This window comes from Bolinopsis microptera, chromosome 5 (assembly GCF_026151205.1).
Source record: "Bolinopsis microptera isolate Bmic1 chromosome 5, MBARI_Bmic_1.0, whole genome shotgun sequence".
Lineage (NCBI taxonomy): Eukaryota > Metazoa > Ctenophora > Tentaculata > Lobata > Bolinopsidae > Bolinopsis > Bolinopsis microptera.
In genome coordinates this window covers 17,096,568-17,122,086 of record NC_087076.1, presented here as the reverse complement: position 1 = coordinate 17,122,086, position 25,519 = coordinate 17,096,568, and the positions used below count along the sequence as shown (strand labels likewise).

Genomic DNA, 25,519 nt, shown 5'->3' with positions numbered 1-25,519 from the left:
AAGTTAACAAACCGATTAAGTGAAGAAACGGAAACGGAGGTATGGACTTTCGGCGTGGACATTTTGCGTTTTATTGTATCTGATATTACGGCCACGGGGCTTTTCGGCGAAGTAAAAGTAACTGACTCGCTCCTGAAACATAAGAAATCTTCAGTACATCGTTGGGTATTTTTTATTGTTATCCCACATGATCGTTCGATTGATGGAAGATAAATAAAAGATTATTATCATTGGAAGGCTAAACTTAATACATAATTCATCAGAACCAAAACGAAAATATACAATTAATTAAATTATATATCATATTTAATTCCATTGAAATCCCCTCCCAAAAGAATCAATTAAGTTCGGCCACTGGTATGGTATACAACTGAACTACCCAGCTTTTTATAAAAACCTCTCAACATTTTCCTTGAACATCGGTTGACCACGATTTATCTTGTCTTTTTTCTGACTTCCCCAGCGAACTCGAGGCAAATCTACACTAAACCTTCTCTTTGGTAGGTCAACAACAATGTTGTGAGGAAGGGAATGTCTCCGCTGCATCACCGTCTCTCTTACCTTCAGGAACTCTTCAGGAGGCGAAAGCTCATACGATGTAAATTGTTCTATAGAGTTAGTGTTTGCTGGAACAGACATACGTCTACCCCGGCCTTGTATCTGAGGAAGAGACATGCGTCTACCCCGGCCTTGTAGTTCTGGAGGTGTGAAGTCTTCTGATTCGCTTGAAGCTGCAGAAGGAGCTCGTATGTCTAGAGAAAGAAATTGCTGGCTGTCCTGAAGGGATGTTCTCCGGCTAAAACACATTACCTGTTCCGGTACTGACTCCAATATTGCAATAACTTTCTTGGAGGGTAAAATTTCGGGGAGTTCGTAGGATGCGTTCCTAAAATCCGTTTTCTGTGGAACAGGTAAAGATGGCTTGGAGCTCCCGGAAGCACTGTCTTTGTTTGAAGAACAAGTCAGGAACTTTGCCACTCTATGAGCAGCGGTTATCTTGGTTTCAGAGACTAACTCGGAAACCGTTCTTCTTCTTCTTAATTTTTTTAGATCAGATGTCTCGTGGATGGTCCCTGAAGAGCTTCTCCGCCGCAAATTCCTCACGTTAATATCTTTTGCAACAGCCGGCTCAGTTACTGATTTCTCTCTATCGATTGTCCCAGATGGTAGCTCAGCGGGGGATGTTAGAGATCTACGTCGAAGGCCACGGTATCTTTTGGTGGGCGGTGGAGACGGTTTGGCAAAGGAATAATAATCAGACAGAACGGGCTCACTTTCCAGAGGGAGTAAGGGAGGCATGGTATTTTTCTTGCTGCTGAGATCAAGTGAAGGTTAGAGAATTATTTGTAAAGCACTAGAGAAGTCTGCCTGTAGTATCCATAGTCCCCAGCAACAGTGAACAAAAAACGATATAACGGTATCAATTAACTCAGCAGAAAATTAAGAATTTCCGGGAAGATGGGGCCAACATCTGCAGACTGAGCATAAAAATAGCAGCATGACCAAAACAATAACCCAATAAACTGATAATACATGGTGGGCCCAAATTAAGTTTGGGCCATATGGCCCTGAATAGAAAATGAAGATAAGTAAATCAAATGAATCGAAGCGAAATTAAATGATTTTATATGGCCCTTTATCTTCTCCGTTTTAGAGTTCAGGTCAAAATACTGCATCACGCCGAAAATGTACTACCAATGCCATAATACGAGAAAAAGTAGCTAATCCCCGAAATAAAATCGTTATCTTTTTAGACAAAAGTATGAAACTCCCAAAAAAGCCGTTATCTAAAGACACAACCAGACAACAAATATTGTATATAACTACACCTCAAACTTGCAAAACGTTGAGCAATGAGTATTGAGTATGCACATTATTTATATCAAGCACGGAAACAAAATCCCACCAATTAAGTGACATAAGAAATAATAGGTATGCTTCATACATACACTCCAATTAAGATTATAATCAGGTCACTTGATATGATATCGATGTACCAGCTAATTGATAAGTTACACTTGAGTACATGATCCACCTAATCAAGCATGTAATTTGATAAAGTGGCACAGCAAGATAAGGTAATGTTCACGATATGATGCGACCCACTAGGTAGGGTGAAGAATTGGAATACTGATTACTGATAACATTAGTTAGCTTACTTTTCTTGTAAAATTAAATTTATTGCATATTAATTATAATTTAAGATTGATGAAAATGAAAGCTCGGTATAGCGGGGAATGAAATATATAGGTGAAACATCGAAAAAAGACTGCCCTCTGATGTGAATAAGAAAAGCACCACAGATTCAGTATATTGAAGAATGATGGGATAGAGATGACATGTGGTATAATTGCCGAGATAACACTTTTTACAGATGTTATCAATTATCCGATCTAATAACTTAATTGATCCTCTAAAATTACAGAAAATGAAATGTATTGTACCACAACTTTAATAAATGATTGAGTGGTGCCATTGGCCGGGCACAGTGTAAGGATGATATTGCAGACAGACCCAATGACGCGTGATATGGGAGTACAGATATAACGGAAAACATTCAATTTAAAAGTCGATTGATTGAATTTTAAAACAACATAGCAGCAATTAGCAATAGAAAATAAATGAAAGTTTATAGATTTTGATTCTGGTCGCCTTGTCGAACATAAACATGAAAATAAAATTTGAATTTGAGCTTACAAGATGACTGTATAAAGATTATAGTCGGGGTCAAGATACAGAACCAACATCAGACCTGTCTTGACAGTGAACAAGAAAGTTGACGATTATCTTTCTTTACTTGAATTGTTTGACAAACAATACGAGTCAACCTTTATTGTAACAGAACTCGGTCAGGTTAACACTCAATTAAGTACAATAAAATGACTGCACTAATTGCAGTAAACGCCAGCATGACAATTTGAATTGTTTTTATAAATCCTAAAATCCTAATATCCTATGATCCTGCGATTAACAAATCCCCCTCGGCCTCATTACGAGAAGCTATTGGACGTGTTCAAACCTGGTTGGTGGTTTTGTTTCATTTTTCCCACTCATTACTTCTGGGCCCCCAGATTGAAATCTGTAACATTTTAAGAAAAACTGAAACTACAGACAAAAACTAGACCCTTTGACTGAGGGCACCCTTGAATCAGAATTTTTGTAACATATTCAGGTCCTGAGATATATCAGTTTAGTTGGGGGCCCTGGATATTGAATTTTGTAACACATTTCTATGTTACACTTTTTCAATGGGTTTTTAGAGAAGCTTCTTGATAGTTTTTCAAGTTCAGACCAGTTTTTCTAGGTCACAAAGGGTTCCATCAACCATATTCTTGACCAAATTTTGTACTTGGGCCCAAAACATTGAATTCTGTAACATATTTATGTTTTCACTGCCAAGGTCATATCTGGAATATTCAATATATTTTTGTATTGGTAACATGGTTTTTAGATTCTCATACAAAATTCTGAAGCAATCCTTATTCATATAATTTGATAAAATGGCTGTGGAACTTGAATTATGTAACATTAGAAAGTAAGTGTATAGAGCATGTATCCTAGTGTGAGGGGTGTTAGGTAAGCTATATTATAGTTTTTGAAGTTCAGACCAGTTTTTCCAGGTCACAAAGGATTCCATCAACCATATTCTTGACCAAATTTTGTACTTGGGCCCAAAACATTGAATTTTGTAACAAATTTATGTTTTGACTACAAAGCTCATATCTGGAATGTTCAATATATTCTTGTACTGGTAACATGGTTTTTAGATTCTCATACAGAATTGTGAAGCAATCCTTATTCGTATAATTTGATAAAATGGCTGCGGAACCTGAATAACGTAACATTAGAAAGTAAATGTATACTGTATAGAGTATAGTAATAGTATAGTATGTATCCTAGTGTGAGGGGTGTTAGGCAAGCTATATTATAGTTTTTGAAGTTCAGACCAGTTTGCCTAGGTCATAAGGGTTCCATCAACCATATTATTGACCATATTTTGTACTTGGGCCCAAAACATTGAATTTTGTAAGTCCACAGATGGACATGGAACTCTGCCATTTCAGTGGATAAACTCGTGACCTGGCATTTTATTGTTACAAATTTCAATATATAATAGCGCCCAATTTCTATTTTCTATACAATTTGATATATAAATTAAAATTTTTTAAATATCCAACCTTTAATCTAATTAGCTATATTCATTTGATTCAATTTACCGCGTTCTGTCGCGGATTGTCAATTTAAATTACATTACATTTAAATTGTTACAAAATTCAATAAATTGGTCCCAATTATCATTTTTTTAATTTGTTAAGTTGTTTCATGTCTTTATTTTAATGCATCAACCAACTTAAAACCAATACTAGATCAAACAACTCTGTATAACATACTCATTTGTAACCATGTTACGTTATTCAAAGAAATGGGCCTTTTATTGATTATGAACCATATACCAAGATTGTGGTAATGCCTTTATACAAGAATTGCTGCACTAATAACCTGGTTTGAGAGTTAAATACATATCATACACTAGCTGTGGTTGTAACAAACTGTAAAGATAGATTCATGAAAACAAGATGTTACAAAATGTCCATTTTGGGCCTTTTTATGAAATCAAAAGTGGGCCTTTTTTCATTCCACAGCTAAGCAAATACCTAAAGTACATTTTTGTGAAGCAAAAAGCTTTAAAATTTAATAATTGGCTGAGCCATTGAAAAGTGTAACCAAATGTTACATTTTTCAACATAACTGGGCCATTTTACAATATTATTCATAGCCGATGACCTGAGACTATTTTTTATCACAATTATAATCATCTCTGAAAGTTTCAAGACCATCGAGTAATTATTAATGGAGTTATTGTAAAAATGAGAAAACCGCCCATTTTGGCAGTGAAACAAAACCACCAACCAGGTTTGAACATGTCCTATTGTAAACCAGGTTACGATTAACATTACCTGTGTTGTCGCGCTGGTTCCTGTCTACCTGCAGTTCCACTTTTAACTTGGGTCACGTGCTGTCTGTCTGGACCATTGCCAAGTCTCGTTTTGGAATTCGGACGGTATTGTAGGTTAGGTGGGCATTCGTAGTTCTGATAAGAGAAACATACCGTCACAGACCATAAACTAAATGGTAATTATATCATTTGAAAAACGCATGACTGGTGCTAGAATGTACAGTTAACAATGGAGAAACAATAGATCGGTCCTAATTACGATATCTATCAATAATAGCGGGGTGATATAATATCCTTTATTCAAAATTCAAATGTTTCTCTTAATAAAGCTTAACAGCTAACAATACAACACAACTTACAGAAGGATTGCGGAGAAAGAGAGCACGCTGAATGAACAGCTGTACATCGTGAGTCTCAGGATACCTCATCAACAGGGTCAAACACCCCGTGTGGTCGTTACAGAGCAGGGCGTCCCTGATATACAGCAACATTGCTATACAGATGTACTCTACCATCCCCGCAAAGTCTGGTGAGGCGAGTAGGGCGTCCCATATTGCTAGCATTTCTTTCAGGGGAAACTCCCGACCAAATAGCAACCGCATCCATCTTAAGCCATACAACTGAAATGGCAGTGATCGTTAAAAATAATATGTATCGTTGGGCCAGGATTCAGGAAGGAACGCATTATGCTTGAAGACATAGATCTTATTAAATTGTATCAGCAACTCTCACAGTATCTCACATTAAAAAATTTCTCGTAATAACGACGTACCTGAGGTTGAATAGCAAGTTTCTGAAGATGTTGCTGCAACTCAGGATCAAACCTCCGTAGAGTACCATTTTGTAGCTCCTCTAGACTCTGAACTATATATGAAGATGGTAGAGGTGCTGCTTCTTTAAACAATTGGGTCTGTTCTTTGTTGACTGGTTCCGGCTGAACAGGGAATGTCACAGGGAACTTTTATTTACGTTTTATATTATTCACTTTTTATTTACTGATGTGGAGAGTAGTTGAAATAAGTTATTCTTAACATGCTTAAGATACATGATATTATTGCGAGATGTGCTTAAGCTTTTTAAATCATATGGGAGATTGTGTTTGTTACTGTTACCTACCATTAACAATGTATATATTTGATCAAAACTTGAATCGCTGATAATTTAAACTCATATAATATGAATTATGAAGAAATTGTCACTTGATAAGAAAATGTGCTTTAAATTTTTGACTCTTTTCAAGATATCAAACACTGTGAGGAAGCTTAGATTGTATAAATTCAACTAACACATAAACAATAAGTATTTTAAATTACAGTAAGTGTTAAATTACCATTGCGATTCTGTCAGTGGTGTAATAGGACTGTGTGTGTCTCATGAGAGCCACATAGCACCAGTACACATCGTGCTCCAAATGTTCCCTCGACAATACCGTTCTGATCAACTGACTGGATATTTGGTTAAGTAAATAGTCTATTTAAATATATAACTTACAAAGCTGTTAATTACAGGAATATGACAGGGAAATTTAGCACTTAATTTTTAAAGTATTTAATTAATCAGGATAATTAATTGGGCCATATATAATATACCTGGAGGGGTTAGTAACGTCTTGAACCAACACATACTCGTTGTAAAACACGTAAACTATGGGCGCCAACAGCTCGTGCATACCCTGGTCAGTTAATTGTTAAACTCTGCAGTGAGCAGTCTCTATCATCGTGTATTCTAGTACAGAAAGTGGTTATATGCACCAGTAAAGATATCTTAAATCACCAGTTATATCTTTATATATATTAAAATTAAGCCACGTGTTGAGGCACCTGTTTGTAGCTTATGTCTGGCTGCTCTCTAGCGTAAATAAACAAGATATTGAGCATGATATCTCGTATTTCTATCTGTTCGAACATCAGTTCCCCTGGATAGGTCCTCTTTATGTCCTGCATTATGACTTTCCTCAGCTCGTTATCTTGGAAGAACTGGGCCCACGGACTCTAGGGGATTTAATTGGTAAAGATTGGTGCAAAGTTTAAGATAAGCTTTTAAATATAAATTCAGTGAGAGCAACCGTTGGTAGAACTATTAGCAATCCGGAGCATAACAGCACCCAGAAACGAATAAAAAGTAATGCAAACAAAAAACACCTCAACTTCTCATAACAACATCACAGAACAGATCACAGTGAAAATACCTTCTCTTCCTGAGAGAGGGGATTGTTGACAGTCAGGGACATGTCCTCTGTCTGGTGAGGGTCAACCACGTAGTGAGACTTTAACTCGGAGTACCGTTGTCTGTTCTGATGTGTAACTGGCACCCACTGTCTTAAGTCACCTGGTAACACCTCCAGGAAAACCTGAATTATGGGTGAGGTTTGGGGAAAACACGTGACAGAACTTGGTGTTTTTTTAATTACAAAATTTAGTAAATCTCGTAGAGGGATCATGCCAATAAAATCTCAAGAGGGATCATGCCAATAAAATCTCAAGATGAGAAAGTCAATCATGACAATGGAAAATCTAATACGCAGGATGAAATTGCGTATAATATTAACTGTTAACGATTTCATTAACATGATTGATCAAGTCTGAATTGATCAGGCGCCTGATCATTGTGGCTTGTTATGTTTGGCCATCCCATCGACAATGAATGGCCAAAAATTCAGACTTGTAAAATAAAATAGTGGCATAGTGAGTGAGCGGAACTTAATCAATCATGTTAATGAAATCGTTAACAGTTAATATTATACGCAATTTCATCCTGCGTTTTAGATTTTCCATTGTCATGATTAGATTGATTTCCTGCATGCGGAGATTTTCACACGTACAGTATTCCTGTTTACCATCAAGCATATAATAAGGCTGAAGACTAATACGTTGCCAGTCATGTGATCATTGATCGGTACGTGTTTTTGATCCAATGGTTCATAATAATTTTTTGTAGGAACAGTTAAAGAATCGCAACGACATTCGTTTCTTTTGCATTTATTATTAATTGTTGCCGTGTTACTATTAATGATGTGAATCCTTGAGGTGATTAAATACAATGTTTCACGGTATTCAGTGCTTTAGTTTGTACTGTGGTACATGTTTACAGCGTACTTTTATCAAGCAAAAGCTAAAAGTTACCAACTCTTACCTGCCAAGCAACGCTCCTAAAGCTAGAATCTCTGAGGAGACCCTTGAGAGCGCGCTCCTTCATCTTGAGCACGTAGTGGGTAGTGTGGAATGTGCGCTCCCACTCGCTCTCCAGGGTCTCGGTCTCCACCATTGTGGATAGTTCTTCTCGTTTCTCTATCACCAGTGCCGAGTGGAGACTCTTGTCTTGGTAAAGGTAGTCTGAGGAGATTTTAAGCAGTTTTAGAATCCCGGCTAGTTATGGGAATCTGAAGTTATTGTTCGATATTTGAAGTGTTCGTTATCACGAATTTAATTATATTAACACGTGATAAGTTCACCCCTAAATCGTGTGTACTATAAATCATGTAAGACGTGAGTATACCCCCAAATATTTATCAAATCAATTTTACTGGGAACAACTGTGGAAGTTGGAACTTACAGTCATCATTGATGTCGTGAATCTGGGCGCCAATGTCAGTGCTAAAATATGTCATGATGGTCAGCTGAGTGTCTCATAACAGAAGACATGGGTTTTACATGGGCTACCTGGATAGTAAACGTTAGCTGTGAGCTCTAAAAGTGACTTCTTTAAGAGTCCTCACGAGATGATATCTATATAATTTAGCAAAATACCAGTAATCTAACAAACTGTATGCAAGTTCACACCAGTAGACACACTTCAATGTATAACAGTTAGAGATACTGTAGTTTAACATGTGTATTCTGTACGATTCATGTATCTTGAACACATATAATGATCATCATCATCACATCGGCATTAAATCATATTTGAAGCACAACGAACAATGAACAAAACAAAAGTTAATTTCAAATAACCACGGTGTTAATACAGCATTAATACAACAGTAAAATTCAACTCAATACACCTTTGATAGTTATTATCGATAGGTGTATAATAATAGGCTTAACGCTTATCACATGCCTAACATCACATATTGTAATAGGAGAGCGTTCACATATTATTACGTCAGCAAGTTTTTGGCCATTTTTACCCCCTCCCCCTACCGTCAGCAACTGTCAGCATCGAGCGGCCCCCCTCCCAAATTACGTCGGCATTTGCCAGACCCCCCCCCCCCCCTCCCCGCGGACTGAATTTCAAATTAGAAGGTCGGCAAGGTCTGGGTGTTGCATGAGGTGGCATGATATTACTATATTAGCTCTGCTTGGTTGGGACGGAAAATTGGGAGAATTTGGTGAAGGACCCGGGCCGGGAGGTTATTTCTAATTAAATTGATTTGAATTTTGGCCAAAATTCAGGTATTTTTCCTGACGTCAGCAAGGCCCAGACCCCCCCCACCCAGTCAGCAATTCAAATTTCCAAACCCCATCCCCCCTCAGCTGCTGATATAATATGTGAACTGTGAAGGCTCCCTAGGCTCATCATATACCCCTTAAACTGTAAAATATTTTAGTGTTATATATTTCTGTAAACTCAATTATATCTCAGAAAACTTATTCAATTGAAAAACGATTCATTTAAAAAATTGATAAAACGGTATAACGTGTAATCCTCACATTCAATAATGACAGCATATCGTGCCATGTTTATCAGCGGTATGATGTAAGATCTGACGAAGTAAAAGTCTTGCTTTTCATTAGCAGGGGCATCAACAATCAACATCTTGACAAATAAATTCTTGTATTGCCAATTTTAACATTATGTAACTCAGCAACAAAGTGATTGATGGCTGCCCCATGCAGCAACACTTTTGTATCCGCGACGCCCCTTTTTTTACAGGTTAACTAAGGAAAAACTCGATCCATAACTCTCCGGTCAGACTTTGTCGTTGTTTTTACCCTCCGTCAGAGTTTTGTTGATGATGAAGATAAACTTGAGGGAGCAGATCTCCATAACACAGTGATGGTGAAGCTTTGAGTGACAACCTGTGAGGAGTTTGCAATTATTACATAATATATGATTAATGATTATGATAATTAATCGTTAATTACACGATAATTTAACACAAACTTATATCTTACTTATAATTTTGATTTGGAAGATTCTTTCTAAAACACTGTGCTAGTTAAGTCTAAAACTATCTACTGCATCATGTTAAATGATACATCGAAGATGAAATCGAACAACAGCAGCTTGAAATTTATTCTGTGACCTGTGTGGAATTGAACGAATTATGAAATTTCATTAGACTTACATTTTTAAATGTAAGTCTAATGAAAAAGTTACTCAAAAGTAACTTTGACGATCTTAGAGCTTTAAATATATCAGTTTGTTAAACTGTATATCCAGTATTGTTGACTAGCAACTTTCTTGAACGAATCATGAACGCTTGTCTTTTGCCTGCTCATTTTAAAAGGGTACGATGCAGCGAGGTTAAACTTAACAATTTTCTTTTTGTGAGGAACATGTTTTCCAATCACACGTCGGTTATTATTTTAATTGATTTTTATAATCGATAAAGATTTCCTCAGACGGTAAGTGCAAGTGGTGACTGGTGACCGACAATGATCTTCAAGCAACGTCCATATTTTCATTGATATCGGACCGAGATATCAGATATTAAACTAAATAACTTAACCATATAATAGAAATTTAATATCTGCTTAAGAAATTTCATGATGTGGCACTCCTCGAACCGTCCATTGTCCAACAGTGCATTTTGTCTCTTCTTATCAGCCTTATAAACGTTTACATTGTTTCAGTCGTCGTACGACGTTTTGTAGATCTAGTATAATTTCATGGAACGCGCCAATTTGTAGCAGTATAGATTCAATTTGTAGTAGTATAGATCCAAACCCCATCGAAATTCGTTGATAATTAAATCGCTTTACTCTTTTATTCACTTTGAAGTCTGGTTAAGGTAGTCAATCAATCGGCGAATTCTACTGCGATCGACTGTTGCACAGACATTACAATCTATACTTGATATGTTATTCTTTAATAGACTAGCTTAGCAACTCTTAAAATAGCACGCATTTAGTGAGTGTTTGGTCATGCGTGAAACGGGTGTTTGTTTCACACATTACAGGTATGTACATAAACGTGTGGCAATTAAGTTCCATGTGTATTTGTAGCAGCAGTTTGACAATCCAAAGAGTCGAATAAAAAATCAATTAAGTTAACGGAGACCCCCCCCCCCCGGCCCCCTAAACGGAGACCCCCCGGCCCCCTAAACGAGACCCCCAGCCCCCTTAACGGAGACATGAATTATGTAATACTTTGCTGGACTATAAGCCATGCTCATCATTGATAATAATATTATGTATCATTTTAAGTCCGCCATAATATCATTCATGTATTTTGCACGGTTCACAGTGTGTCTTCAACCGCATATATTTAACCACAATGGGCAGACCACTGATTTTAAGATGGCCTTTAGTTGAAGAGGAAATAAATTCATTATAACTCCAACTGCTCCAATGATCACATACCAACTTTTAAAACATGGAAAGACATATTAACTTTACCGGAAAATAATGGTCAAGCAGTCTGAAACTAGCGTGATTCAGCATGCAATAGCATGTTGATTCTTTAAGACGTGGTGTGCATAGTTTTAAAAATTAGGCCCTAAAGACTGATGAACAAAGATGCATTTTCAAACTTAATATATTTTGTATCGGGGAGCTGCTTTCACGTTGCTTACTCGTTAATCTCAATTTAATAATTGTTATTGGTAGTTTTGTGTGCAAAGAAATAACTAATAATAACTTGCCCTTACCAATAGAGGTACAAGATGGCCAATTTAAAAATTGGTGATGGACTGGATGGGAAGAAAAATCCTTTCCTTGATTTGGATCAGGGAGGCAATGTCATGGCTTTCTATATCTGGATTGACGGTACCGGAGAAAATATGAGGTTTGAAAAAACAGCTTATTTTGCCCTTGTATTTCTCGATCGTTGTTTGAAATGTTCAGAATTTTCATATATTTGCCCAAATTTATTTCCTACTCTCTCCTTTGCTAATCTAAACATCCTCAGAGGTAAAACCAGGACGTTACCAAGGAAGCCCACGTTAGTCAGTGACTTACCAGAGTGGAACTTTGACGGCAGTAGCACTGGTCAATCAACGGGGGAAAACAGTGACGTTCTTCTCAAGCCCGTCGCCTTTTACAGGTAACAGGTCTATTAGAGTAGTGAATCGTGGTCAAATTAAGCGATGCTGGTCCTTGACTTAAACTTTGATCAAAAAAGGTATCAAATAGTGTACAAACGATGAGGTTTGTAGATAACTGGAGGGTATGTTGTCAGGGATCCGTTCAGAAGAGGAGATAACATCTTAGTGTTGTGCGAGACGCTGTGTCCGGATGGAGTAACGCCCCATCCCACTAACAAGAGACACGCCTGTAGGGAGAGAATGGACAAAGCATCCTATCAGAGACCGTGGTTCGGCATAGAACAGGTTTTGTCCTACTTCGCAACTTTTGTTTTCATGGGTCTGAAAAAATGGAGGCATCCTCTGGTGACTGTTTCAGTTCAATCACGAGAAATAGACTAGTACAGTTCAACATTTAATAGACGGAATCACATTTTCCTTGCCTCACTATACATCACACGCATGGAAAGTTGGCTGTAGCAGTTGACTACCGCTTATTATTTACCTCAGGAGTACACAATGTTTGCGTCGAATGGTAAACATCCTTACTGCTGGCCCGAGCATGGCTACCCTGGACCACAGGTTTAAATTTATCGTTTAGAAAATGTTTGTGAATATTTAAAACAAATATTTCCTTAATTCAAAGAAATATTCACGATCAATTAAAGCTAAAAGGGGTCAACATGCATATTTCACCCAATGAATGAGGTCAACCAAGGAAACAACGAGTTCAACCACAGGGGCCTTACTACTGCGGAGTTGGAACAAACAGAGTACACGGACGGAAGATAGTGGAAGCTCACTACCGAGCATGTCTGCATGCTGGAATAAAAATAGCCGGGTCAAACGCAGAGGTCATGCCATCTCAGGTAACATAATGTAACATTTATAAACTTTTATCTTGTTCACCACAACTTCCCAGCTCGGTTTACAACAAGGCCTGTTTTTATATATATATATATAATTAGACTAAAGACTTGGTCAATTTACTGTCTGATTTGGTGTTTAATATATCAAGCCAAAGAGTGATTTTTGGGTTGAATGGCCCGACAAACAGTAACACATCATAACAGTGGGAATATCAAGTGGGCCCGTGCGAAGGTATAGAGATGGGAGACATGTTGTGGGTGTCAAGGTGGATACTGAGCCGGGTAGCAGAGGATTTTAACGTTGTTATCAGTTTTGATCCAAAGCCGATAGAAGGAGACTGGAACGGTGCCGGATGTCATACTAATATCAGGTAAATAATTCTTTGAATAACATAATTTCGGGGAGGCTTTTTTTATGTATCCAGAAGTTTGAAATTCTAGTTTGTAATACTTATTCCATTTTATAAGATTTCCTCACTTTACACTCTTACTATCTTCAAAATATAATCTTAGCACTGAAGCTATGAGGCATGCAGGAGGGCTGGTAGTAATAAAGGAGGCCATGGCAAACTTTGAAAAGAAGCACGATGAACATATCCAAGCGTACGATCCCAATATGGGGGAGGACAACAAACGGCGACTTACGGGGGCTCATGAAACAGCCAGGTATAGTAAGATATAAAGTAGGATATATAGTAGGATATAAAAAAAGTCTGTTATTTATTTTTAACAATTCAAATTCAAATTCATCAAATTTATCAATTATACAATTGCAATTTACTCTCACATAATATATTGTATCACTACTATATCTCATTTACCCTGTTTTCACTTAGACCTAGAATTAAATACATTTTGTAATATGGTGGATTATGAGAATAATTGATTATATATGTGACAAGTGAAGGGTACTGAATATTAAAATTTAAAATGGAGAGTTTGTAATTTGTGAGTAACCGGGGTCCGGGGTACGCAGTACCCCGGACCCCTGTGCGCAATATTTAATTTGTTGCGTGTGCGAGACTTTAAAATTGATAAGGAGCGCTAGGGTGAATTCCAACGTAATCTCGCAGTTTTATTTTTGACAGAGTAATAATCCTAGTACTTTTCAATAAGGAAACACTTTAGTTTCTTTTTGATTTCAGGGGGGAGATAGTTCCAATATGCTGAGATTGCTGTAGTAGGTCGTTTTTGCATCAGTGTATTTGATGGGGTTTTGTAATAAAGATTATTGTGCAGACTTCGCGTAACTTGTGACGATTTATCGCTACATTTATCTAATTTCTCTGCTATTTTTGTTGGAAGCGTGTTATTGTGGAAAAAGTTGTGTCCTAGTGTAGCTAAGTTATAGTAGTATAAATCACTTACTTTTAGTACATTCAATTCCTCATGTTTTTGGTGAAAATATAACCAGTTTCCAATCCTTATCAGTTTCCACAAGTTTACTTACGGAGTAGCCAACAGAGGGGCCAGCGTGAGGATACCACGACACGTTGAACTTGAGGGCTGTGGATATTTCGAGGTATCTTACTTACTACTTAGTCTTAAACGCACATTTTATCTCTCACAACTACAAGTCTACCAAGTTTATACCATCGTGTATAAAAAATAACCGCGCATTTTGTTCCTCTTACGGAAGAGTCGCCCACTTTTACAGAGCTCCGAGTCTATACAGTAGTTTTGTGAGATATCATTTTAGGGTATTTTACACAATATAATATACATTGTACATTGTACATTGTACCTGTCAGCTAATTAGAGTTTGGTTTGCGTGTTGGTAATATTAATATACCTATGAATCCCTGGCAAGTACTAGATCATATAATTTAAATTGTAGAACATCTTTAACGATAATGTCCCTATTCAGGACAGAAGACCGTCTTCCAACGCTGACCCTTACACTGTAACGAGTATGATCATACAGACCATGATCCTAGACGGAATAGAGCAGAATCTTAAAGGCTACTCCAAGGGGACACAGACCTTCGGTGAGACCACATGCAACAAGAAACCCATTGATCTGGCTCAGTTGGAGGTTAAGGTGAAGAAGTAGAAAGAAAGAGGAGAATATGTATCAGAGTGGACTTTTAAGGGAAATTACTTATCAAATACCGAATAATTTATCATCAAATACTCAACTATCAAATTTGATGATCAAACTTCAGCAAACCAAATTTATGAATTTTATTTATCCAACATGTCATTGCCGTGTATATGTTTACTTTGTTGTAGAGTGTAGAAGGTAATTAATTATACAATTATATTATTAATGTGCGCCTCTACAGTCTTCATTATCAATTACTTGGAACGTTCGACCTGGAATATTTTGTCACGTACGAGCATGTCGTTCATGATGCACATGTGTGACATGCCAGTTGTTATTATCATTATCCTTATTCAATATTTTATGTTAATTTTTCGATATGTTCATAATATTATATGGAAAGAGCAATTTTGTAAGAATGTGATTGAAATTAACCCAAATCAAGAAAAGGAGGTTTTATTTTTAAATTGTGTTCCGTTTCTTCGTCCAAATTTTCACAGCACAGTGATATAAATTTAGGGGAAAATTTAAAGTTTAAAGAGAAATCAAACCTTGTATGACGGGATGCCCATCAATGTAAATGGGGCGTTTTCCAAAGTTCCACAGGAAGAACTCTCCTCCATGGTATTTTATAATTCCTTGTTTTAGCGATATCTGAAAATTAACAGTATCGTTTAAAAAGGAACTAATCTAGTCTTATGAAGACCAGGCTACAATATTAAAAACAGATTTGTTTCCTACCTTCCAAGCGGGTCCCTCCAGAGAGAAGTCCACATCGACCTGGTGGGTGGGGGTGGTCCTGCCCAGCGTGATCTCTTTACTTCTCATCAAGTACCTCACCAGTCTGAAGGCACAGGTAAAAGTGATTTATATCGAGTGTAATGGGAGACGAATTAAACGGAGATTAGTGTAGGTTATAATGAGAGTTATGAGCAGAGATAATAACCATACACCTACAATCTACATAGTGTTGTATTAATCTGGAACTCCTTTATATTCCTTTAAATATTCTTTTTATAGGGATAAAGTGAGAATAAAAGTACATTTTTTTTATTTAACACTTATTTTACTTCGGACATTCCAACAGCAACATTGTTACACGAGTGTAACCAGCCAATTACAGGAAGCCGAAGGATTCAATTGGAAAAAATTGTCGTATTAGAAAATGACATTATTCGTCTAGATAAGTAGCGAACCTTCCCCTCAGAGCAGCGTATGTCTCATTGTCGAGGTCGAAAGAGAAAGGTCCATTATCAGGGCCCCCGACCATGGTGTGCCACTGTCTGATCTCGTCCTCCAATTTCCTGGTGAGATACACTTTGTCAGCAACTTAATCTACACTCAATTATCATCCGATCAATTACTCAGAGATTTTCTAATCCTCAATTATCAGGAAAATAGTTTAAAAACCGCACCTGATTTCTATTTTGTGTCTTCTGTCGATCTTCCTCAGTTCATTTTGCAGCACTGGATCTGGTTGTTCTGACAGCAACTCTTCGTCTGTCAACTGATTATAAAACAGGTCAGCTTTAAGTTAATCTTTTGACGGTAAGCACTAGCAATGTTTATTGTTTAAGCTCTAAATAATTGAGATGGTTTATATGAAATATGATATAGGCAGAATTCGGACTCGCATCTCAAGTTACGCTTCAGCCTATAAGGTAATTTCATAACGCGAAATTTCAAGCCAATGATTTGAATTCTTGAACTTAAGATCATTGTTAACAATCGATTATTGGCAATGATTCAACGAAAGCGAAAAGTCGCAAAATCTCTACAGATACAGCTAACGTAATAGTTAAAATCTTGAATTCTGTGTTCTCATTTTTAATCTAACCATAAACCAACTACGGGGAACGCCTAATATTTATCAAATAATCTAACCTGTTCTTCTACGTCGGAGAAGTTGAGAACAGAATCACCGAGGTTGAGAGGTTGAACAGTTTGGTCAGCCAGCAGTGAGTACTGTCTTAGCCGCTCCCACTGGATCATGAGATCACGTGGTGTCCTGAAATAGATACCGTTATCTTTACCATTATATTATATCTGTTAAGATCTCCGATAGGCGAGAGGGAACAGGATAGAGGCTTTGAGTTCTAGTTTTTATCATAGTCTATGCGAGTGCCTTAACGCTCAATAATATAGATCAAATAAAAGGGAAATAGTACTCGATCCCACCGATTACTACACAGCGGAAATGTAAAAGTATAAGGTTGGAATTCGTAAAATCATTCCCTATTTTCAATTAATCGTTGACTAAATTGTTAACTTTCCTGATTGGAACCATTCTGAGCGTAAATTAAGCTGTTTTATACTCAAACAACGTGAATCAGAAGAAAACTATAAGCTCAAACTACAAACCTGGCAGGATGGAATACAAGTGGATGTTGATGAAGGAGCGACACGAAGAACTCTAGTTTAGGTTGAGAGGAAGCCTCAACTTGTTGGAGTATTGCCTCTTCTTTTGAGCTCCACAATGTTTTCCTCTCAATAGCTGTCTTCTCCTCCTGAGTGAGGGTTGCTATCGCTGCTGTTGCTGGACCAGATACTTCAGGTATGTAAAGAAGTTGGTACCAACGTTCTTCTATCTGGCCATGGTACATATTTCAAAATTTATGACGCATATTCAATATCAAATAAAAGGAATATTCATTACACTTTATCTCGTTTTTCTACACAACAAACCAGTCGTGGAGACTCATAATTTTGCAGTGCAGTAGTATTTACAAAACATGTGATATTATTGGATGACAGCCAGAATGGAATGATAACAATTCCAGTATTACAAGTTCACCAACCTCCTGGTATGTGAGTTTCTGAGAAAACTTGACACACTTGTGAACCAGCGCCAGATCTGAACACTGCTGTACCGCCAGGATCAACTTCAGATCATCTTTAGGGCCCCATTTAGTGTGGGGTAGGGTGACTTGTTTGGGGTTGGGAGCTCGTTTAACTCTTCTGGTTCGTTCCACCGGGATTAGTTTGGTTGGGAGGCTGCTTTCAACTACTTCATCGTCAAACTTCTTACGTTTTATCGACCTGTCGGAGGTACAGCTATTAGGATCTTTATACTTGCCCTTGATTCTTGGATCGCCGTTCAACATAATATAGAAACTGATTTCCCGAAATAATGCAGATAATTTTGCGGTCGGACCAAGTTATTGAAAAACCAAACTGGGGCACAGTAAATAATGAGTTTACCTGGATGTTCGGCGTGGTTTTAAATCAGTGCTGTTAGAGGAAGAAGCTGCGGCACCGCTGCTATCATTCCCACTCATTCTAGCAATGTATAATTTATAAATCAAAAAATTATACAAAATTCCAGAACAGTAAATTTGAAATGAAAAAAATAAAAAACTATAATAAATCAAAAATGATATTACAACTTTTAAAGGATAATAACACAGTCATCTGGGTGGAATGATTTAAACTGTGATGTATTATATTATATTATATTATATCAATAACAATGGATATTTATCTGAAACTGATCATATCTCAACACAAAACAAACAATGTGTATCTTTCATATTAATTCTTAATAAATAAAATTTAATTAGTTTGCCATGAAATAAATGATTGAATGAGCACTCATATTTTGTACAATAATATAAAACCCTATAAAAACAAACTTTGCTTAAAAACAGCAACCGCATTTCACTCTAGTAACACAAAATTCAAATAACAAATTTCATTATCTATAATAATATCTTCGTAATGATTCACAATTCACAAAGCAATTATAGACATTGTATTTTTTTCGTTCATACTTCACAACAATGATGTTACAGTCAAGGTTCTCAGCAAACGGTATATTTCTCGAACGGGTCTATTTCAGACATTATGAGACATGACTTCTTCAAGCCGGTTCCGGTTTTAACTCCTTTATAATACGCCGAAGAGTTGTACGCGGAATGTCCAGCATAATAGCACGTTCCCTTGTCGAAATATTGGGAAGATCTTGCAAGGACTCATACACCATAAGCGTGTGCTCCAAGCTGACACCAGTCCGAGGTCTTCCAGAAGCAACACACTGAAGATTCTGCACGGTGCCGTGTTCCTCAAACTTCTTCTTAAGGTGATAGAGGGCTGTCCTTGAAGGAGCATTTTCATCTGGGTACAAGGTCATCCAAAGATGCTCGATGGCGTTGTAGGTTGCTCCTTTGTACATTTCCTTGCAGAGGAAAATTCTCTGAGGAACAGTAAGTCGACGTGTTACTCTGGGGTTCTTCTGTCGCGGTGTAGAGGTGTTGAGAAGGGGCATTTGTTTAGTAGCTGGAGCTCGTTTGATTCTCCTCATTCGAGTTAAGGGGATCATGGTTGGGAGACTCCTCTCAAACATTTCATCTTCCAACTTCTCCAGTTTCATCGACCTAACGGAGGAGAAATGCGTTAAAAAGCTTGTTAAAGGCCACATTGCTGAGATACATAATCAATAATCATCTGATCATTATAATACTGAACCTCAATAAATACTGAACCGCAATAATTACTGAACCGCAATAATTACTGAACCACAATAATTACCTTGATATTCGGCGGAGATTGAAATCAGTGCTGTTGGAGAAGGAAACCGAACTAACACTGATATCATCACCACTCATCCTTGAAGCAGAGGTTTATCTCATAAGCAAAGCTGACTCCTGCTTTAAAACGTTAAAAGGAAAAGATAATGTATAACTATGATTTCGTTGATCGAACAACTTTCGTCAGATAGGGACCACGTTAATCAATATAACGTGCAATCCGCTTAGGAATTTGATTTAGGTATAGAATTCTATGAAACTGTTACACATGATTTTATAAAACGGCTAAAATAATAGTAACATAGATTATCAAGTGCGAAATTAATCATTGTGATAAATGTAATGATTGTTAAACGTGTAATAAATTAAATAATCAAATTAGGTCTGATCATAAAGTATAAAACCCTGTAAAATAAATCATGCGTAATAAAAATTATTTCGTGCACACTGCACCATATATATTAGATTAATAATTGTAAAAGTAAACTTAAATATGTATTAAAAACGTTTCACATAGCAATATCGTAGGTACTGCTAGCATAGCGTCCAGTACAATAATGGTACAGCTGCCTCTCTATATCCCCCAGCAGTGAGCTGGCTCCCATCCTGAAGAGGTGGGGCTGAACCCACTCATCCCCTAGCTCCTCCTTCATCAGGGTCAGCCATTGCAGACTGTCTTTAGCTGTTCTGATACCACCTGGTAGAGAGGAGGATATGGGTTATACCAGACAATCTACTTACTACTAACAGTGAGAGTTTAATCTTTTGAATTAAAAAGTCCAAGTAACTGGGATAATAACTATGGGCTGACGGATAAGTTCTCGACTTACCAGCAGGTTTGAATCCAACTTTAAACCCGGTGTACTCCAAATAATCCCTGATAGCACGGATCATGACCATGGCGACGGGGAACGTGGCGTTTACTGACTCCTTACCAGTGGATGTCTTGATAAAGTCGCTTCCAGCCATCATGCTTATCATGGATGCTCTGAAATGTATGTTAATATTATTAGCTACAAGAGGGATGCTAGTGATAACGTCCAAACGAAGTTATAGTTCAAATTATAACTGTAGAGACTAAGTTAAGTAAAGAATAGATTAGATTTTAACTTAGGTTGAACTTTAGGATAAGTATTTTACTATTTTTAATACTATTTTCCATCACTAACTATAAGTAATAACGTACTTGTATACATTCTCAAAATCTCCGAGATGTCCTGTAGCAATGATTGTCTTCAGGTGGGCCTCTCCGCAAGCTTTTCGGCACGCTTTTACCTGAGATAAAGCAAATTAAGATATTCATCACTAGCTTACGGTCTAAAATTTAAATTTCAATCATTCAACATACAGCAGATCATATTGGAGATTATTTATCTAGAAGAAATAATATAATAGGCCAAAAGACCTCGTCATAAAGCTGCTGCCAACGTCCTTCCAAAACCAATGTTCGGTTTATAACGATGTCAATCTCCGAAGCACCCGCTGCAACGGCAAGTTCCACCTCTCTTACACGTGTCTCCATGGGGGTCTGACCCTGAAATAGGATGAGGTAGAGGTACTTGTTGAATTATGGATATTCTTAAGTATTAGAAAAAAAAACTAACGCTAAAACTGTATTATTACTTTATTAGGCAGCAAGAAATTGCAGTTACCTCGGGAAAGCCAGCAGCAACAGAAGCAACACCAATTTTGCAATTTAACTTCTTGAGGACCTTGCAGGCATCTTCGACCCTGTTAGGATACACACAAACTGCTCCAACGGTTAAACTGTCAAACCCTAGCTGCTTCATGATTTCTTTTCGTAGCGGATTCTTTGCATAGGTACACAGCCTAAAATTAAAGATTTTACTGAAATGCTGGCGACATAGATCGGAAAAAGCAACAATTAAAAGTCAGTCGAATAATAGTAAATGAAATGTTTCATTGACATCAAAGATATGCCAAGTACAGTATAAAAAACCTGTCAACATTGCAGTAAGTGTCATCTCCGGCGAGCGTGGTGAGATCAATGAGAGTGACAGCTTTTACAAGCCAAGCAGCCTGGTGTTCTTTCTTTAGGACTCTCCTGCCTTTAAACTCATTAGCAGCTCTCACTACCGCAGGGTAATTGATGTTGATGTTCTCAATCCAGTCTGCATTGAAAGCAGTTCCTTCATTCCGCTCAATCATTATATCTTAAGATTTGTAGTCAGCAGAAAAGTATGTTTTCAGGACAAAACTGCGCAATTTTATGATTACATAGTTACTCTATCGTTATCAGTGGCGTTTGGCAGCAAACATTCAGTAATTTACAGTGAATTACGAATGACATCAGGTTTTCATAGTTTATAAATGCTGAGGGGATCTGATCAAAGCAAGTGAATTATCAAATTAAAAATCTGGTTAATTGAGGCCCAGACGTCATACTGGAATCATACAGACTACAGATCCACCAATTTTAGAAAGTATACAAAGAGAACACAAGGGTAGTGGTCAAGGTAAAAATTGAAACTTGAAATAATGTACAATTGATCTTAATAATAAGTTTATTTGATTCAACACAAAATAAAATAACATAATTGAGGCACATAACCAAACAAAAACTTGAAAGTAAGCATTCCCTGATGCTATTAATATACTTGAAATTACATGGTTCAGATGCATTTCATTTTATTTTTCATCCAAGTAAAAATAATCATAGCTTAAAGAAAGTCTAAAATCATGCTGTATTTGCATTGAAACTAGAAATCTCCATACATCAAATTGAATAGTCCGATAATCTTTTCATGATCAATGATCATTAAATACTTGGAAAGCATAAGCACTGAATATCCGATAGCTACAACCAAAACTTTCTAGAGTACTGAAACATATTTCTTTACTAGATATCTCATTTGGAACGAATCTAGTATTATTTAACCTACCTTGGATTGCCTTTTGGCCCGATTCATATCCCAAAACATTACAGTATGATCATCAGAAACAGAACAAATAAAATGAGGGTTAATTGGAGAAATCACAGCACAGTTCACAACATCTGAGTGTCCTGACAATGTACACACGTGGATGTTGTAATTGCTGTCAAAGATATGGATCTTCCCTTTCTCATCACCACTGATAGTATACCATTCTGAGCTTGATATGTGTATTAAGAAAAATTTATGGCTGGGAGTGATTGCCTCTGCCTTGGTAATTGTTCTCAACAAATTTAGGTCAAAGTCAAAGATTCGCAACTGAATATCCATTGAAATCTCACTGGGATTGTCTTCAGACAGCCAGGATCTACAGTTAACAAACACTTTCTCAAGATTTTCGTTTGCATTGATGCCTATGACAGCTGCCTTTAACTCAACAACGTTTTTAAAAGTACCAGTATAATCAGATGGCTCTCGGGTTTTTTGTTTCTTCAGAAATGCTCTTCTATTAAAGTTTTCATCTTCACTATCCTCTATGAAAGGCAATAGCCCATCTCGTTCAAACTCTGAATTGGAGTCCATAATGCCAGTAAAAACAGCCACAGCCAATGAATGAGCAACCACTGTTGATTGTGAGCATGCATAAAATAAAAACTTTTCATTAGGGTTACTTCTGTGATTGCATGTTTCAAATGCTTTGCAATGATAAGGATATGCTGGATTTGAATTTGGGTCTGTATAGACATACTTGGGAGAAACATTGTCAAATACTGAGTGCATAGTCACAACAGCAGAGTATGACATTTCATCAAAATCCCCAACAATAAAGAATGTATTCCCAAGCCATGAACCAAAACTGTCATATGGCATGCAATTCACAGTTTTAATGTGCTTACATTTAGGAAAACTATAAATCATTACCTCGCCCACGTAAGGCTCTTGAGCTACTCCAGATACAAGCAATAAAGAATCTTGATCATTAAAAAGTGATTGGAACACTGCATCCCATGATGGGAAATAAATTCTTTTAAACATAGCAATACTTTGAGCACTGTACTCGCTCATTTTCCAAATTATCACACTTTTATCTTTTGATGAAGTACTGATGTAATGACCACAGTGAGACATTGTAACATGAAGAACTTCATCTTCATGAACAGTTAACGTTGCCCAAGGTGTTGAAGATCTTTTGGAATGCATGCAATGCAAGCGTTTATATTCTGAAAACCAGGAGCAAGGAATGTTTTGCTTTAGTGATGTGACTCCCCAGTCATTGCTGATTCTGTTTTTCCAATGGAATTCATCTGAAATTTAAATGGTACGTTTCAAATCTGAATTTTTTTCAGTAATTTGTTTATAAATGAGCAAGCTTAAGATACTAAATGATTGAGATTGATTATAGCAAAAACCAGTATGTATTACCTTGTAAAATGTTGTACCAGTTCTGACACACGACAAGACATTGGCCAATATCAACCAGGGGTAAATGTGAGAAGATATCAGTCAGTATGAAATGTGGGACACCACTCCACATACTTTTCTTGGGAACAAAGGGAGCACTTCAAAACCAACGAACCACTGATCTTGCAGACTTATAAGCAAAGAAATGGCAGAAATTCGACAAACATATTTGAACACCTAAATATATGATTTTGTTAGGATATGTCGAAACAACTTGTAATAGCCCTTGCACATCAGGACATGGGCTGCACCCTGCATCTAGAGCTTTGGTGAACAAATTGGACATACATTAATGTTGTCACTATTGCTCAATCTTAGCCCAAGACTGCTCTCAAATATTCTCGTTGATCACAGTTGGGGTGAAACAGCAATTTTCCACTACCTAGACACAAAAACCATCATAAATATGTGTTAAACCTTACAAACCCTTCCAACCCTGCAACAGTTGGTTACCATGTTTTATATACCATGAAATTGAATAGATGTTGATTTTATAACCATCTGATGCAAGGCCATTTCAGATCCCTCCCTCCTTCTATGCCAAAAGATGCCTGCTCGAGACCCACTTGTGCCATCAATCACAAGGGTTGCACTAGGGACGTCGATTCAATCTCTACAGCCAAATCAGCAGAATGATTGGAAAATGCGTGATTGAGGCACCCTTTAGTGGACGTTATCCACCGAAAATAAAGTCTATGCAATGTCCTGCAGTAATATCTTGCAAAGGTACCCTTCAGTACTCCTAAGATGAAGTGTACTTATAACCTATCATATGATACAAGTTTGAATACTGTCAACTCTACAGATACAGATAGCTGTTGTGTAAAAATTGTAAATTGCAAGCTACTTTCGATCACATTCAGAATTTTGAACAAAGACTCCATTATGCCAAGTTTGAGAAGTATCACAAAGATTTGAGTAAAATGAAGAGAAGGGGGAACTAATTTATTATGAGGAACGAAACTAAAGAAAAGTTAGTTGGATGAAAACAATTAACGAAAACGAATTTTAGTACAAAATTAAATTAAATAAGTCATTATTGAAACAAAATACACTTTTCACTGCATCAGCGCTCAATTTATTGGTCTATCATTGCATGCAACAAAATATTAATGCACTAGTCGCCGGGGTTCCCAAGTTAATTACACAAACAAATTATAATTACTCATCTTTGCAAATATTTCCAATGCATATAATAATAATATATAAAATTAGAATTACATTTCACTGATATTTTTACTGTACAGAATACTTTGGTTAATTAATTAATTTTGATTGATTAGATATATCAATCAATTATCAATTTTAGTTTGTAGCTTTACATTCGCTTCATATACATTTGATGTAGCTTTACTAATTGGTAGTTACTCTAATCAGGTTAACGGGTGATACTCGTAAAATATCAGTTCCATATATTGACTCGGCGCGCGTCCTGGTAGGTTGTAAACCTACAATAATCAGGGCCCTTGCGCCGAGGGCGGCAAAAAACACGTACGACGTAAAACAATTTCGTCCTGTAGTACGAAAATACCAATGGCTTAATTGACGATGTCAATTCATGGCAGCTCGGCGCGGCACAGTA

At 37.0% G+C, this 25,519-nt stretch overlaps 4 protein-coding genes across 6 annotated transcripts in view; 1 reads left to right on the top strand and 3 right to left on the bottom strand.

Annotated features, from left to right (window-relative positions):
* LOC134816132 (deoxyribose-phosphate aldolase-like) overlaps window positions 1–25,519 on the bottom strand; it is a 77,511-nt gene that overhangs the window by 2,139 nt on the left and 49,853 nt on the right. Inside the window, exons 2-11 of one of the 3 annotated variants that reach the window (XM_063824897.1) lie at window positions 8,510–8,616; window positions 8,090–8,289; window positions 7,146–7,307; window positions 6,778–6,948; window positions 6,547–6,629; window positions 6,288–6,402; window positions 5,730–5,891; window positions 5,317–5,577; window positions 4,959–5,092; window positions 13–132 (exon numbers count right to left, since the gene is read on the bottom strand). In XM_063824897.1, coding sequence (XP_063680967.1) covers window positions 13–132; window positions 4,959–5,092; window positions 5,317–5,577; window positions 5,730–5,891; window positions 6,288–6,402; window positions 6,547–6,629; window positions 6,778–6,948; window positions 7,146–7,307; window positions 8,090–8,289; window positions 8,510–8,564 — 1,463 coding nt within the window. In that variant the 5' untranslated portion in view covers window positions 8,565–8,616. Of the gene's footprint in view, window positions 1–12; window positions 133–4,958; window positions 5,093–5,316; window positions 5,578–5,729; window positions 5,892–6,287; window positions 6,403–6,546; window positions 6,630–6,777; window positions 6,949–7,145; window positions 7,308–8,089; window positions 8,290–8,509; window positions 8,617–8,877; window positions 9,976–15,607; window positions 15,711–15,797; window positions 15,901–16,252; window positions 16,361–16,471; window positions 16,564–16,940; window positions 17,065–17,417; window positions 17,645–17,854; window positions 18,096–18,257; window positions 18,336–19,854; window positions 20,280–20,412; window positions 20,571–20,768; window positions 20,858–20,987; window positions 21,117–21,234; window positions 21,413–21,542; window positions 21,757–25,519 lie in introns of those variants that run through there. The other 2 variants (XM_063824899.1, XM_063824900.1) reach the window with 2 other exon arrangements.
* Window positions 11,779–15,523, top strand: LOC134816138 (glutamine synthetase-like). The gene is made up of 9 exons (XM_063824905.1): window positions 11,779–11,905; window positions 12,029–12,163; window positions 12,299–12,449; window positions 12,654–12,725; window positions 12,884–13,012; window positions 13,217–13,383; window positions 13,526–13,678; window positions 14,444–14,534; window positions 14,880–15,523. The coding sequence occupies exons 1-9, from the start codon at window positions 11,784–11,786 to the stop codon at window positions 15,063–15,065; spliced, it is 1,206 nt and encodes a 401-aa protein (XP_063680975.1). The 5' UTR covers window positions 11,779–11,783; the 3' UTR covers window positions 15,066–15,523.
* Window positions 18,827–19,749, bottom strand: LOC134816141 (uncharacterized). Its single transcript, XM_063824908.1, has 2 exons — window positions 19,584–19,749; window positions 18,827–19,429 (listed from the first exon to the last, which is right to left on the bottom strand). The coding sequence occupies exons 1-2, from the start codon at window positions 19,658–19,660 to the stop codon at window positions 18,916–18,918; spliced, it is 591 nt and encodes a 196-aa protein (XP_063680978.1). The 5' UTR covers window positions 19,661–19,749; the 3' UTR covers window positions 18,827–18,915.
* LOC134816136 (F-box/WD repeat-containing protein 5-like) lies at window positions 22,383–24,092 on the bottom strand. The gene is made up of 2 exons (XM_063824903.1): window positions 23,899–24,092; window positions 22,383–23,780 (listed from the first exon to the last, which is right to left on the bottom strand). The coding sequence occupies exons 1-2, from the start codon at window positions 24,008–24,010 to the stop codon at window positions 22,477–22,479; spliced, it is 1,416 nt and encodes a 471-aa protein (XP_063680973.1). The 5' UTR covers window positions 24,011–24,092; the 3' UTR covers window positions 22,383–22,476.